Source organism: Mus caroli, chromosome 2 (genome assembly GCF_900094665.2).
Source record: "Mus caroli chromosome 2, CAROLI_EIJ_v1.1, whole genome shotgun sequence".
NCBI lineage: Eukaryota > Metazoa > Chordata > Mammalia > Rodentia > Muridae > Mus > Mus caroli.
The window spans coordinates 28096653-28111185 of record NC_034571.1 but is presented as its reverse complement, the minus strand read 5'-3'; the positions used below and the strand labels follow the sequence as shown (position 1 = coordinate 28111185).

Below are 14533 nucleotides of genomic sequence, written 5' to 3'. Positions count from 1 at the left end.
TAGTCCCTGCTAAATTGCTTGAGACCTTGTTCCATTTACCCAAGTCACCTTCCCCCCACACCAAGGACATCTTTAGAATCTGTCTTAAGGTTTTAAAATAACCAATACAATTAATGGAAGACAAAGGCAAAAGTCATAGAAAAAGCTGTTCTGGAGACGGCTGCCTAGGTGAGTCTTGGGACCACCAGCACAGTGCAGTGCTGCACGCCCTGAGGTATTCTGGCCACTCCCGAGAGTCTCCCGGGAAGCAGTGAACCAGCTGTACTCTTCCAAATGAGAGAAAACCGACACAGCCTGAGAAAGCATGTTTGGCTTTATTTTTTTATACTTTTTTTTATTTAAATAAGGAGAGTTCTTTCGTATGGAAAGACCTAGTACAATCACATATTTGAAAGGAGAAACAACAGGGACTGACCCGGAGGGAAGGGAGGGTGAATTCACGATTCCATTTCCCATCCGAAGAAGTTCCCCATATCACGTCTAAACAAGCTGCACAGTACACCTTTAGCATCGTCTGCCCTTTCAAATAGCTGGTCTAAGTGAAAGACAGAGGGAAGGCCAAAAGAAAAGCAAAGGAAAACAAAAGGACCCTCAAAAAGAACAATCCCCCATGTCCTTTTCTATAAAAGGTTTGAGGTGGAAAGCCGAGAACACAGGACCCTTCAACTAAGGAGCCTGCACAGAGCCTTCACAGGAACTGCTGCTCCAGGATTGTGACATGCCAAAGATGGGGCCTGGGGAGGTTGCAGGTCTGAAGCAAGCAGCTGGGGCTGCAGGTGTCATGCGCCTGGAAGATCACCAGTCGGAGCTGGTAGACAGTGGAGAGCACAGCTGGGTGACTGTGCTCATCCCCGACACTGACCACTCTGCTCCACATGACCTAACTTGTCTTAGAGCCATCTCACAAAAGAGCTGGCTTTTCCACTCATCAAAGAATACAGAAGCCAGACTTCTGTGCCCTTGCTTGTGAAAGATTCCCAACAGACCCTCTAACCCAGACTTGCTGGAAATGAGGGCAAGGCAAACTTGAAAGTTAACATGCAGGTACCTGGCAGAGTGGGGACCCCAGTGGATGTTGGGGGGCGGACTTAGCCAGAGTTGCCTCATGGCCTCAGCAGGCACACTCTTGTGCCCTGGGCCCTGAGTGTCAAATCATTCACGACTTCATCACTGACCATCTGGAAGGTGGCTCCAGGGGACAGGACAGCAAGGTTGACAGTGTTATCCAAGTATCTCTAGAAGCGGCAGAGCAAGCATGGCTTTGGATGTGAACCAGCGTTTCTAAATGTGTACTGCAATCATCCTTTGTTTTTTTCCCCCTTAAGGAAGCTTAGACCCAGAAGTGTTCTGTGAACTCTGAATTTGAAAATGCTAAACTTGGGAATCAGACAAGGAAAGCAACTGTTAGAGACCAGACTAAACCAGACTAAATGCAGTTGGCAGAAGTCTTCACCGACAGATGCTGCACGCTGCATCAGGACCAGCAGATTGAAGAGTCCTGGTTGCCAAACCATGGATTTCACCATCAGTGGCACCAACAAAGCCACCAGCAGTAGGAGGTGACTTCAGCAGGCAGGAGTAAAAGATTCTGCCCACCTCCACCCATCTCAGCAGTAGAAAAGGCTTTACCTGTTCCCACCAAAGGCCATGGCACCCTGACAGACGCTCCTGTTTTTATGTGTGATCTAAAGATGGGGGTATGAAACCAAAATAAGGCCCAAGTTCTATTATACTTTGAGCTTGACTCTAAAAACCACACGAAGAGATATTGCACCTTAAAACACCTCTGTACTAAAAACTTGGCTTGACCAGATCATCTGAGGAGTAGGGACATTTGGCCTGAAGCCTGCCCTCTGTCCTCAGCGTCTAGTTGCAAATGTGCCTCTCAGAGGGGTAGAGCCCACAGCTGAGATCACAGAGGTGGTGAGCACACCAAATTTCACATGCAATTTCCTGGCCTTTCCTGCACAGAGTAATTCAGACATTATATAAACAGAGCAGTGGGACATTTACTTTTTTTTCCATCTAGACCTACAACATCAATACATATAAATAAATTCTAGTGTTTCTTGTTTTTATTTAGGGTGAGAGGCAGGAGGGAAATACAGGGTTAGAGAAAGGACTGAAAACAGGTGACCTCCTAATTTTTCTTCTTAAAACAGGGAGTACTGCCATTCTGACAGCAGGCTCACCTAAAGGGCACATTTTGAGTTTGTAACAGCGTCCTGTGAAATTCTGAAAGAGAAAAATGTTTGCTTGTTTTGACACATAATGCCCACCAAGCATTAGGTGATGTGGGTCTGGCCGCATTTCTAAGAGGTGACTGTGTGGCTTTTACTGACTGAGACTTATGGGGTAGAGCTTGGCAGTGGGGCAGAGGACTCGGTCACTTCCGGGGGGCGGGGGGGTCGAAGGGCTGATAGGGGCACAGGCAGATCTGTGCTGGGGACTCCTAAGTGAACAGTGCTTCTGAGGAGGGATTCGAGAAGAGAGGAGATGTGTTGGAGGCGGGAAGGAAGGAGCCGAGTGCTGCAGCTGCAATGAAACTGCACAAAGGCTGCCCTGACTGCTAATGCTGGGGACAGTGTGGCAGTACCTGCCGGGGAAAACAGACTTCTGCTTCCTTCGACAACCAACTAGGCAGGGTGAAGCCACTTCAGAGCTCCTAAGCTGCTTCTCTGCTCTCATGCCCATGGTGACACTTGAGGACAGACCCACATGCTTGTCCCAGCCCTGCCACCAACTATGAGCTCTCTGAAGCAGGCTGTCTCCAACACCCCAGATGGGTGATTAAATGGGGGTCCTAAGCAGCAGCTGAGCACCCTGAAATTCACTTCATTTTCCTTTGAACAATGGGAAATTTTCCTTGTTCTTAGTGAAAGCAAGAAGCCTCACATACAGGTGCTCACACAAAACCTGCAAGCAGCAGCCCCAAGACACCACCCTTTAGCCACCACCAGCCTCCTTTGAGGCTGCATAGGTTTCTCTGTAGGCCACTTATACCTTGACCCTGTCCAGTTCTTTAAGGAAGGGTAACACACCTATAGCTTAGAAACCCTACCCAATACCCTGCCCTGTTACCAGGAGCGAAGGACGGAAGATGAATGTGCCATACATAGTCTTTCCTGTCGCAAACTTGACTAATAGGTGTTCACCTGTGTCCTTATATTGATTTTGGTGATAAGCTGTGAGGAGTGAATGGACAGGGATCCAGAGGGACACAGCAGGCTCCACAAAGAGGAAAGGAAATGAGTGGGGAACACAGCCACCCAGGGGGCTAAAGTACGGAGCCTAAGATGCAGTCCCCAAGTGGGGCCAATCTAGATTACAAAACTCCACAATTTCTCTGGTGCGCAATACTCACTGTGTCCAATGACAGCAAAAGGGCCCTGAACAGATAATTCTTATTCTGAAACATTAACTCCACACCAGGGAACTAAACTCAGATACCAACTTCACAGTGCCCAAGGTGGTGAGGGACCAACCAGAGTGTCCAATCACATCCTCCAAACCCCAAAGGTTAGCCAACCGGGGTGTGTGTGTGTGTGTGTGTGTGTGTGTGTGTGTGACTCTTAAGAATCACCTCTTAAGGTAGCACTGTGACATGTCAAACAGGACGGAGATAAAAGGCGACCACTGGGGACAGCAGAGCAGAGAGGACAGCGAGGAACATATAAAAGTTCAGCTATACAGATGTAGCTAGCATTTTGTTCTCATTTCCCCTTTGTAGAAACCTTAGCTGCTTTTTAAAACAAAAAGCCTCCAGCTAAAATGACCCTGCTGCCAAACCACTGTGCCTAGGGAACTGGGCGGGCGGGCGGGCAGGTCTGCACTGCACAGGAGGCTCACTCCACAGTCACTGGGCAGAGGGGAGGGGGAAGGAGGAAGTCTGCTCTTTTGTACCAAAGCAAGCAGGTCAAAGCCACATGTCCACGATGCAGGCTGGCTGACGATGGAACTCTCAGGAGCTTTCGGGAGTGGAAGAGAGCTCTGTCCAAGCCAGGCGGTGGCTGTCCAGGCTGGTGTGGCGCACCATCCCTGTTAGGTGAGGCAAGAGACCCAGGCACCTTCAGGCTTTGCTTCCCTCCACCTTGACTGCCCGAGGCTTGATAGCTCCGGTTCGCTTCATCTGGGAGGTGGCTGACGAGGCCTCCTGCAGCTTCACGGTTCCCAGGCCGGGTTTTTCATCCACTCGCTTTGCCTTAGGACAGATGAACAGGAAAACCAAAGTGACCACAGGGCAAAATGTGTAGAGACCACTCCCTTCCTGCTCCAGGGTCAGACCAAAAGCTATCCTCACAGGAACCAGGGAGGAGCCTGGTGTGCAGTCAGAACGGTCCTGTCCCTCCCACGGGTGCAGTGATTCAGAAAGGCTGGAAGACTCCCGGTCCTCCACAGAAGTCAGTAGCACATCCTTTGTGAACATTTCAGGTCCCAAGGCTGAAGGGAGGGGCCTTTTCAAATCAGTGCACCCTGTGCCCCGTGGGCAAGCAAACAGCCCCTTCAGCAGACCAATCTACCCATGGGCTGGATACCCACCCAGCTGAGGAATGAAGCCAACTGCGATCACCCAGATCTTGATGCATGATTCAGTCAAGCCCCATCCCAAGTGTCTCTGAATAACCGCATTTCCCCAGGACCCCACCTGATCTCAGGGTTACACTAGCCAGCAGCTCAGTGGTGGCCTGCACAGGGTAACCGCACTTGTCTAACTTCTGGGGGAAACTTTGTTGGGTGTTTTTGTTGTTTTGTCAGCTGAGGGTGGAACCCAGGGCCTCACCCATGCTAGTCAGGTGCTCTGCCCCTGAGTTATGCCCTCAGCTCTGGGAGAAAGGGTTTTAGAAACCCATCTCATAGCAGGAACAGTGACCTCCAAGGAACACTGGGGAAGGGGGGCAAAAAGGGAGCCATCACCCTCACAATCTCCACCTCTCAGTGACAAATTTATTAAGTCCCAGGCCTGACCAAGGTCCTGAGCTCTGAAGTCCCAGCCCACCTTTACAGGAGGAAGAGAAAAGGGCCTACAGGGAAAGACAGAGAAATCCTTCCTGTGAAGTGGGGGAGGCTGTATCCTGTCCACGATCCCACCCAGGACAGAGACATGCCACAGCACTCACTAGAGCTAGCACGCACACACACCCAGCCTGAGCTAACCCAGGCCTAACCGTGTCTCCTAGAGCGCCATGACAGCCATAAGTGGCTGGGGATAGATAGTACACCTTCTGGCATCTCCTCTTGTGGGAATTGGGCTCCTGCCTTCTCCGCAGGACAAAGAAGGATCCAAGCGCCCATCAAGAGAAGTGCTTTTGCCAGGAGGGACTCAGGTGGCCCAGCTCTAAGCAGTAGGGCACGGTTCCCTTAATAAAAACCATCCATCAGTTGGACAGTCCCCTCTCCTTTGGCGCTAGGAGACAGGCCTAAGTGTCCAGGGCTGCAGGGTCTGGGAAGCCATCTTCTACCTGTTGAACGTAGTGTCCCTGCACAGAGCCCATGTTAACTGCTGATCCAGAGGGCTTCCCACTGGGGCTAGCAGAGCTAGGCCTGAAAAAACCAAAGGCAGGGTTGAGAATACACATGTGTCACCACAGAGATGGAGTCAATGCCTAGCAGCACGTGGAGGCAGATCAAGACAGGGAGGCCCTCTGGCCAGAGGCTTCAGCAGACAGAAAGCACAGACCTGAGACAGCTAAGAATGCAAACATGGAGGAGGGCGGTCAACAGCGCCCCTCGGCACCTCCCGGAGACACACCCAGGAGAGAAGCTACAGCCCTTGCCATGAGAAGACAGCCAGTGCCATCCTCAGGCTGTGGAATCTGGACCAGTGTGGTGCGGTGTCTAGATGAAGGCTAGCAGCAGCCTTCTAAGGAGCTACCCCAGGGGGAGGGGAGAGGAGGCCCTCGGTCTCACTTGTGGAGGAAGGGGAGAGATCTACAACCACATTTAGTCCTCAGGGCCCTTAGATGTTTTATGAGAAAAAGGTCTTCTGTAAGAAAGAGTACTGTGCAGAGGCCAGCAAGTCTTTTGGGGTGAGGCTGTCTAGTGCTAGATACAACCATAGCCGGAAAAGCCATCATGGGACAGCACATCCTTTGATTTTTAACTGAGGACCCCTCGCCCATTTCCTGAAAATCTTGCTATACAAGAGTTATAGCAATCCCTCTGGTCACCACAACGCCTGTGTCTTCATATCCAGCAGCCCCTCTGTCTCTTCACAGATAAAGTTAACATGCTATTTACATGTAACCTAGCCATGTTCTCCAGTATGTGGCTTTTTGTTTTGTTTTTTTGTTCTTTTGTTTTGTTTTTTAAATATGAGCCTATAGAGGCCATTCTTATTTATTTATTTTTAAAGATTTATTTATTTCATTTATATGAGCAAACTGTAGCTGTCCTCAGACAACAGAAGAGAGCATTGGATCCATTATAGAAGGTTGTGAGCCACCATATAGTTGCTGGGAATTGAACTCAGGACCTCTGGAAAAGCAAGCAGCCAGTGATCTTAATCTCCAGCCTCCTGTTCTTTTGTTTTTGTTTGGTTCTGGGAATGGAACCCAGAGCCTGATGAGTCTAAGTACACATGCACTCTCTATACTGATCCACCACGCCCAGCTCTTCCTATACACTTGGAAAATCCTCTCTAGATTGCTTACAAACACTATGTAGACAGTAGCTATACTATATTCCTTAGAAACGATGACAAGAAGCCATTTTTGGTCCCTTCCCACCCCCAAATATTTTCCGTATGTGGCTAGAGTGCCCAGTTTCTTCCAAGGCTGTTCTCTCCTTACAACCTGCTGAGCCCAAGTCACTGCCATTGCACTGTGCAGGCAGACCATGGCGACCATGGCGTGTGTGTGTGTGTGTGAGTGTGTGTGCCTTCCCGAACCTTCCTCTCTTCCTCCCTCCACACGGCTCTGCTGTGGGCCCTCTGCCAGGCAATGACAGTAGAACGGAATGTACTCACGCACAAACAAAGCCACCATAGCAAGAGCGTAAGACAGTGAGGGGCCTTCACTTTATTCCCAGCCCAGAACACCAGAGTCAGGCGAATGGTCAGTGAAGTGGGGCACAGGTGGTAGGACTCTACCTGCACAGTGTGTCCTGGGTGACCTCTAGAAAGACACTACAGATCTGTCTGTCCCACTCAGTGCTTAAACACAAGGTATCAGTTTGTATAGTCTCAGGCCCAGGCCCAGAGCTGCTCCCCCAACCCAGCTTGAGAGAATCAAGAGACCCTGCCATGATCCAACAGATACCTCTGAGTCAAGCCAAGGAGAACCTTGATGGTTACTGGAGGTAGAAAACCCATACCAAGGAAGCCAACAGCGGGTACCAGTTTGTGGTTTGGGAAGAAAGGCCACCCACACCCAGCTTTAAGAAGTTCTCTAATAGGGGTCAGAGGGTGAGTTTGGATATGAGACAGTGGGGCTGTGGCTGCCACCCCACGAAGTTCTTACTCCTCAGAGCCTGATACCCTGCAGATTAGAAACAAATGCAGTTTCCCCAGGACGCACTTTGCCACAGCTAGCTACAGCATGAACATGTGACAAGGACGCCTCAGTGACACTCAGAAACACAAAGGGGGCCATGCTGCAATGCCTTCCACCATGTTCCCCTGGCCCATGGGCTCTTGGCAATGTGCCCCAACCCCAGGGCTCATCTTTACCTGTACGCCTGCGGGGATGGTGCAGACCCTCCGGTAGGAACATTCTGTTTACTGTCGGCAAAGTGGAAGCCTTTCAACTCCATCGGAGCGGACTAGAGTGGCCAAGAAGCAACAGAGTCATTCAGCAGCCCAGAGACAGCCTAGCCCACAGTGGCCCAACCCCAACCCGGACTCAGGGAGAGGCTCAGTCTTATTCAGTGTTTATTCTTTTTCTGAGACTACGCCTCACTCCATAGCTAAGGCTGTCCTCGACCTCCGGTCCCCATGTCTGAGTGCTAGGGTTAAAGCATGTGCAGGGGTAGGCAGGCTCTTCCTTGAAGGAACAGGAAAGATGAATGTGCACAATCGCCCAGACCCCAGTTACATCAAGCTCACGTGGCCTGGTGAGACATGCAATGCAGACTCCTGTCCTTACTCAAGAGTTTAGGTCCTGCACCTGTGGTGGCCACGTGGCTCCTCTTCATTGGCTAAGACGGGCTGTATATCGTCCTTGATGCCTGGCAGTCTGGCACATGCCAACGCCTGTCTTCCTGACTAGTTTACACTTAAGTATCTGAGACTGGAGGTGTGCCCTTTCTACAGCCGTTCTGTGGTAGAGGCTTTGGCTGCACAATGCCCCTCTCTGGGACCACCTTTACCTCTCTGCTGGTGTTCAGGACGGGAGGTTGGGAGCCAGGTGGAGGAATCCTCCGGGGGGCTCCAACAGAGAGACTCTGTCCTGGAGGCAGCTGGATGGACTGTGGCAGGATCAGTGGCTGCTGCCCGGAGCCATACCGAGGCAGTGGCATAGTGAGCTGTTGGGTGACAGCACAGTCAAGAGGCAGAAGGGACACTGGGGAGAAAGCTAAAACATGCATCTGGGAGCAGACATGGCACTCCTGAGTGGCCTCAGGCCTTGGAGTCTTCATTAAACAAAGAGTGCTGGAGACGTCACAGGGCACTGTCAGACATGAGCAGTGGCACCGACAGAGCAATGCATGTTACATGCTGCACAGAGCTGGGTGCCAAGTGCAGGCTTGGAGGGGTAAGACGGCAGAGAGCTTCCCCAAATGACAGCCGCACAGGAGGCCTGGCCTCGCATCCCTTTGTGTGGCACAAAGATGGGCACCACAGATTTTTGAATCAATGAACAAAAGAACAAACTGGAGCCTAAGAGAGCCTTCTGGAGGCTGCGAGACAGCAGGTCAGCAGCAGACCAGCAGAACCCCCGGGGCCCACAAGATCACGTCCCCAGTCAGAACAAGCCTTGGGGAAAGGATAAGCACTGGGCAGAGCAGGGTCACTTGGGTCTCTCAGTCACTGTCCTCTTCATCTCCCTGCTTTGAGTCCACAGTGGAGGGTCAGAAGGATCTATTGGAAACACATCACTGAGACACCAGGACCTCAGAGCAGAGCGCAGCAGGGACATGGTAGAGTCAGGCAGGAACGATGTCTGGCAAGGGGACAGCCTGGCTCTTGCCCTTCCACAGGCGGGGCTGCTGTACTCACTGCACAGGGTACTAAGGACTGAGGGCAAAAGGTGCATATCCAGCCCAGCATAGGGCAGGGTAGTAAGGATGGCTCTGTGTGTGTGTGTGTGTGTGTGTGTGTGTGTGTGTGTATGTGTGTGTACGTACAGCCACTGAAGGGCCAGAAGTGGGAGGGGTGGGAAAAGCAGGATGGAGTAATATAGATCAGATGAGCAGGATGTCTGGGAACCAGTATGCTAGAGCTGCCAGGAGATATAAAATGGCAAAGCTGGGCAGCCATGGGGACCCAAAGTTGAAGAAATAAATCCAGGGCAGAGCAGTGCTTGGATGACAGTGACCAGGAAGGAGGGCAAAAACAGGAAGAAAGGGCACACCCACAATTAGATGGGAGCGGGGAAGGAAGGAAGAGGGTATAAGGAGACAGGAAAGCCAGGGAAAACATCTTGAAGATGATTTTACCAGTCAGGGGCAACTGGGTGATGCTGTGATGGGGTGGTTGAGGGTGTGGTCTAGACCCCTCAGTGAATAGGTCAGCTCTGCAGGGTGTGGTGGCGCACGCCTTTAATCCCAGTGCTTGAGAGGCAGAGGCAGGCGGATTTCTGAGTTTGAGGCCAGCCTGGTCTACAGAGTGAGTTCCAGGACAGCCAGGGCTATACAGAGAAACCCTGTCTTGAAAAACCAAAACCAAAAAAAAAAAAAAAAAAAAGGTCAGCTCTGAGTCTCCCTCTACACAGAGACAAAGAAGAAGGATACTTGCCAGGGTGGCCTGTTGGACGAGGGGCATCTGAGGGATAGGATGCCTCTGTGGTCCAGAAGCAAGCCGTCATGGCGGAGGACAGAGGACAATACAACATGGGGGAAGCAGCAGTAGTGGCCGTTAGGAGGTAGGACTGATGGAGGCAGAGCATGTGCACGGCTCTGAGGGTCTACTCCCATTTGTAGATGCAAGCCATGCCACACGGTGGTGAGAGGAGCAGGTCCCAGGGGTGCCTGGGTTTAGTTAAAGTACTAGAGTCCTGGCCCATGCATGCTCCCTATACACAGGCATGGGCTAGGGTATCTAGATGGAGTAAGAGGGCGAGCCAGCTGCCTGACAGAGGGAAAGGCCCGCAGCTGCCACACAGGGCCTGAGGGTGAGGAGTGAAGGGTACATTTTGGCCCACAGGTGGCAGTGGGGGTGTGGGAGCTCCAACACACAGAGAGGGCAGGCTCTGAACTGGGGACTAGAAGGGATGGAGGAACAAACATGACACCTGCCCCATTTCCAGTCCCACAGCCACCATCTCGGTCGCTCTAGAGGGAAGGGAAGCTAGCAGAACACAGCGCTGTGGGACTAGTTAGTTGGTCTGCGTCTGAGAGATACATCTGAACATCAGCACACAAGAAGCAACTGAGAGGCAAGGAGGGGGGAGACTATCAACAGACCACACGGACCTGTGGGAGCTGGGAATCCAGCATCTGGGAGGCGCCCAGCCCGGCAGCCTGGCCAAGCTGGCCCTCGTAGACCAGGGCCTGGTTTCCACTCATGGGCTGGTAGGGTGAGCCAGACTGGGGCTTCACCATCTCCAAGGGCTGTATGCCAGGAAATGCAGAGTATGGGGGCTTCAAGGCTGTACCCCCAGAGAGGATCATCGTGCTGGGTGGTGACAGGCTGGGGTGCATGTACACCTGAGACCTGCAAAAGCCAGATGGGGGTCAGAGACAGGTGAACGAGGTACACGGCCATCTCCAACACTGATGAACACAGATACCGAAGACTTGCTAAAGATCCCTGCTTCCCCAGAGAATGATTCAGTGGACTGGAACAATCCTGACCAGGGGACCGTGAACAACCCCAAGCTGTGGCAGGCTCAGGAAGACCCAATGATGACCAAGGCTGAAGCTATCGCGCATACAGAAACATTGGCTGGGGCATGGTGAATGGGGCAGAGGTAGGGACAGAAACCCCCAGCAGTCTGTGGTGACCCAGTCCATGGCCCCGGAGCAGCACACACGACACCAGGGTAGGGAGGTCTGACACCTGGGCTCTCTCACCTGAAGGGCTGCAGGGAGCTGAAGATCTCCTGGGACTGGGAGACAGGGAGCCCACCCCTCAGCCCAAGCTGCGCCTGGGCCTGCAGAGACGTGTGAAGGGACATCGGGATCTGCTGGGCAGTGGCGGCCTGGGAACAGGAGCCAGGTGATGACTGCATTGCCCGAAACACGCGCCCCCACCTCTACCTAGTCCTGGCCTGGATGGTAAGGGCACAGCTCGACTCATCTGATCTGTCTTCCCGCAGCAAAAGGCCAATAAGTGGTAAGACAAGGCACGGTCGCCCTACCACTGGAACCACACAGCAGAAGCGAGTCCAGCTACACACGTCAATGGAGGTGAATTCTGAGTATCCTTTTTAGGATATACGTGAACTGAGCTGGGTGTTGTGTCTTATTTTAGTTCCAGGACAGCCTGGACTAGAGTGTAACTCAGAAATCTTAAGGAAAGTGCTAGAAAAACAACTCGGTGTTTAATAGAACTTGTTCTTGCTGAAGTCCTGGCCTCAGCTCTCAGCACCCACTGACAACTGTCTGCAGGTCTCGTTCCAAGGATCCCAAAACTTTTGGCTTCTGTGGGCAGTACATGCACATAGCACACAAAGCACACATGCAGGAAAAATAATCATAAAATAAAAACAATAAAGGGAGGCACTAAGATCCATTTAGTGGGTCAGATTCTCAGGAAAATAGCATAACATGTCTTCAGAGTTGAGGGTACCCCATCCTGTCTGGATCAGAGACGCGGAGTAGGAAGGAACACTTTGGGCTGTATAGGAGGCCAGCACCAGTCTCTGGAAGGAGGCTCCAAAACATACCAGCCTCACACAGACAGAATCCCAATCTTGTGCAAAGGCAACATCCTACCTATCTCTAAAACTGTCTCTAATGCAATGCATCTGTGCCCAGGGACTTGGGCCTGCCAGGATCCCATTATCAACATAACCCAACTGCAGCTAATCCCCAGCTATGAGAAGTGAGGCCTCTGGGTAGGAATCTGGGGTGTTTATTCCATGCCTGTCATTTCTCACATCCTTTCTACAAACACTCTTTGGGTGCCATGGTCTGCCAGTGCTGGGTATCACATGGGGCATAGGGCAAAATCACCCGCAAAGAAGTGCAGAGTGACACAGCTGTGCTACCTCTGACCTCTGACCTGGCTACCAGGCTTGCTACCCTCACCTGCTGGTAGCTCTGCTGCTGAGGTATCGTTTGAGGAACCAGTCGGGGCTGACTTGCAAACACGTGGCCATCCAGGTACAGAGGTGGGAGGTGGCTGCCTAGAAACAGAAAACAAAAAAGGAAGGAAAGGATCAAGCCTCCCGTTGCACACGGCCATGTTTTCCAGGGGACTCAGTGGGGCTGAGGACATGTGTGAGCAGAGGCTGTGTGGTTTTCCCATGCAGCACACAGCTCAGGAAACCCAGGCAGGTGCAGGAGAGCACCTAGCCCTTCAGCGACTCCCCTGTGGGAGTGCTTGGGCTGTTTCGAGGGCCGTTTCCTATGGAAGAGAGCTGCCTCAGTCTCTCAGTCATTGTCCTCTTCATCTCCCTGCTTTGAGTCCACAGTGGAGGGTCAGAAGGATCTATTGGAAACACATCACTGAGACCTTGGCAGCTGGGCCCTCAAAATCCCCAGTCACAAGCATGATAACAGGAAGAACAGAAACAGCTCCTGGTGACAGAGGGCACAGATGAGCCCTGGCTTCGTGGGTGCAGTCCCCCTGTGGTTCAGTAGCATCAGCCTGCTTTATTGGAGAAGAAAGCAGCTCACCAGGGCCTTGGCAACGACTAGAGTCTGACTCAAAGCCCTATCTGTGCTCACTCCTCTCTGCAAGTTCCCAGTGTCTCCCTATGGCACTGCAACCCTGCTTTGCGTAACAGAGCAGGGATCACACTGTCCACAGCATGTGGGAAGTTGTAACTACCTGACCTAAAAACAAGTGTCACCCACACTCTGGACGTGAAGGCAGAGCTGCGAATCCGGCTTTTCGACAGTGAATGGAGAAGGTTCCTGGGCCTGGCTCAGGGGATGTGATACCTGGTATCGAAGCAGAAGGTGCTACAGAAGCCACGGGCATGGGCGGCATCGACACTCCACCAAAGGAGCTATAGTTGACCCCGTTGGAGGTGCCCACAGAGGATGAAGGCTGGATGCCCGAGCCTGCACCTCCTGGAGAGCTCTGCTCTGGCAAACTGGGGGAGTTTTCCCAAGCCTTGCGTGCAGACTCCATCTTTGGAAGCAAGAGGAGGGGAGGGATGCAAATTACTACTGGGGACAAAAGGGGAGAGCAGCAACCTAAGCCATGGGTGTGGGTGCGGAGGGCTCCCCACCACCTCTTCTCAAGCTAAGGTGCTGGTAAGGGCCCTAGCCCAGCACGGGCCTGGCTTTACCTTTAGTGTGAGGTCTGCAGTGGGGAAAGACATGGGAGAGAGGCCGATGGCTCTCTGCATGTGGTGATCCCGCCGCAGGATGGGAATACTCTGCGTCAGTCCTGCCTGGAGAGGGGGAAAGAGAGCCATGGGGCACATGCAGGGCTCAGGGATACAGGGCAGCTGCTCACTCAAACACCCGGGACCAGAACTCATCTAGTTTCCGTGATAGAGTCACCTCCACACCCACACTCCACAGTCACGTCCCAGCCACACAAAGGGCTGAGCTACCAGGAAGCAAGGGCTTGGATACACCCAGGCCCAAATGGGGATGAGTGGCTGGTGGCTGTCACTAGGCTCTTTGTGGTGCTACCTGCATTGAGGGAGCCTGGCTTCCAGGGGGCAACTCCTGCTTAACCAGAGTTGCCCACTAGCCATGAAAGGAGAGTCTGGGGGTGGGGTGGTGGTGCTTGCTCTGGGCTCCCTACCTAGGGAGAGCAGTCTGCCCCACAGCTAGCACAGCATGGAGACTGGAGCTAAAGTAAGCCGAGTGACCCAGTCCTTAAGAGCACTGATATCACCTCCAGCCAAAGGTCCCCAAGCCACAGAGCTGCCAGCATGGGTGCACAGGCAGAGCCAGGAGGACAGGCCAACTCACATTACTAGCCAAGACATCTTGAAGCTTGGCCACTGGATTCCCTACAGGACCAGAAACAGACCCTGGTGGCAGGCTGAAATCAGAGTCCTGGAAGAGAAGGGGGCACAGCACCTGAGCCTCGGGCCAGCTCACCTGCCCCCGCGCCCACATCAATCAGTGTCCATGATGCACTGGCCAGAGCCACAGGAGAGGGAAATGACCACACACAAGAACGGAAGCCACCTGACTTGTCTCCCCCACCCTCTGGCTGGCCTTTGAGCCCAGCTGTACCCACTGGTGCCACAAAGCAATCCAATAAAACCTGCCCACCCCTGCCTCTGTCCTAACATTCTCCCCA

General features: G+C 52.6%; 1 protein-coding gene and 2 non-coding genes across 6 annotated transcripts in view; all 3 read right to left on the bottom strand.

The window, feature by feature from the left end:
* Positions 1 to 313: 313 nt before the first annotated feature.
* Positions 314 to 14533, bottom strand: part of Prrc2b (proline rich coiled-coil 2B) — an 83573-nt gene continuing 69353 nt past the window's right edge. For 2 of the 4 annotated variants that reach the window (XM_021183079.2, XM_021183088.2), the window contains exons 23-32: positions 14197 to 14283; positions 13560 to 13664; positions 13207 to 13399; positions 12349 to 12446; positions 11170 to 11297; positions 10570 to 10810; positions 8305 to 8460; positions 7667 to 7758; positions 5460 to 5541; positions 314 to 4201 (exon numbers count right to left, since the gene is read on the bottom strand). In XM_021183079.2, coding sequence (XP_021038738.1) covers positions 4070 to 4201; positions 5460 to 5541; positions 7667 to 7758; positions 8305 to 8460; positions 10570 to 10810; positions 11170 to 11297; positions 12349 to 12446; positions 13207 to 13399; positions 13560 to 13664; positions 14197 to 14283 — 1314 coding nt within the window. In that variant the 3' untranslated portion in view covers positions 314 to 4069. The remainder of the gene's footprint in view (positions 4202 to 5459; positions 5542 to 7666; positions 7759 to 8304; positions 8461 to 10569; positions 10811 to 11169; positions 11298 to 12348; positions 12447 to 13206; positions 13400 to 13559; positions 13665 to 14196; positions 14284 to 14533) is intronic. The other 2 variants (XM_029468771.1, XM_021183098.2) reach the window with 1 other exon arrangement.
* On the bottom strand, positions 8955 to 9039 carry LOC115030452. Its single transcript, XR_003836048.1, has one exon. It is a non-coding gene; the product is annotated as a small nucleolar RNA SNORD62 (small nucleolar RNA).
* On the bottom strand, positions 12690 to 12774 carry LOC115030453. The gene has a single exon (XR_003836049.1). It is a non-coding gene; the product is annotated as a small nucleolar RNA SNORD62 (small nucleolar RNA).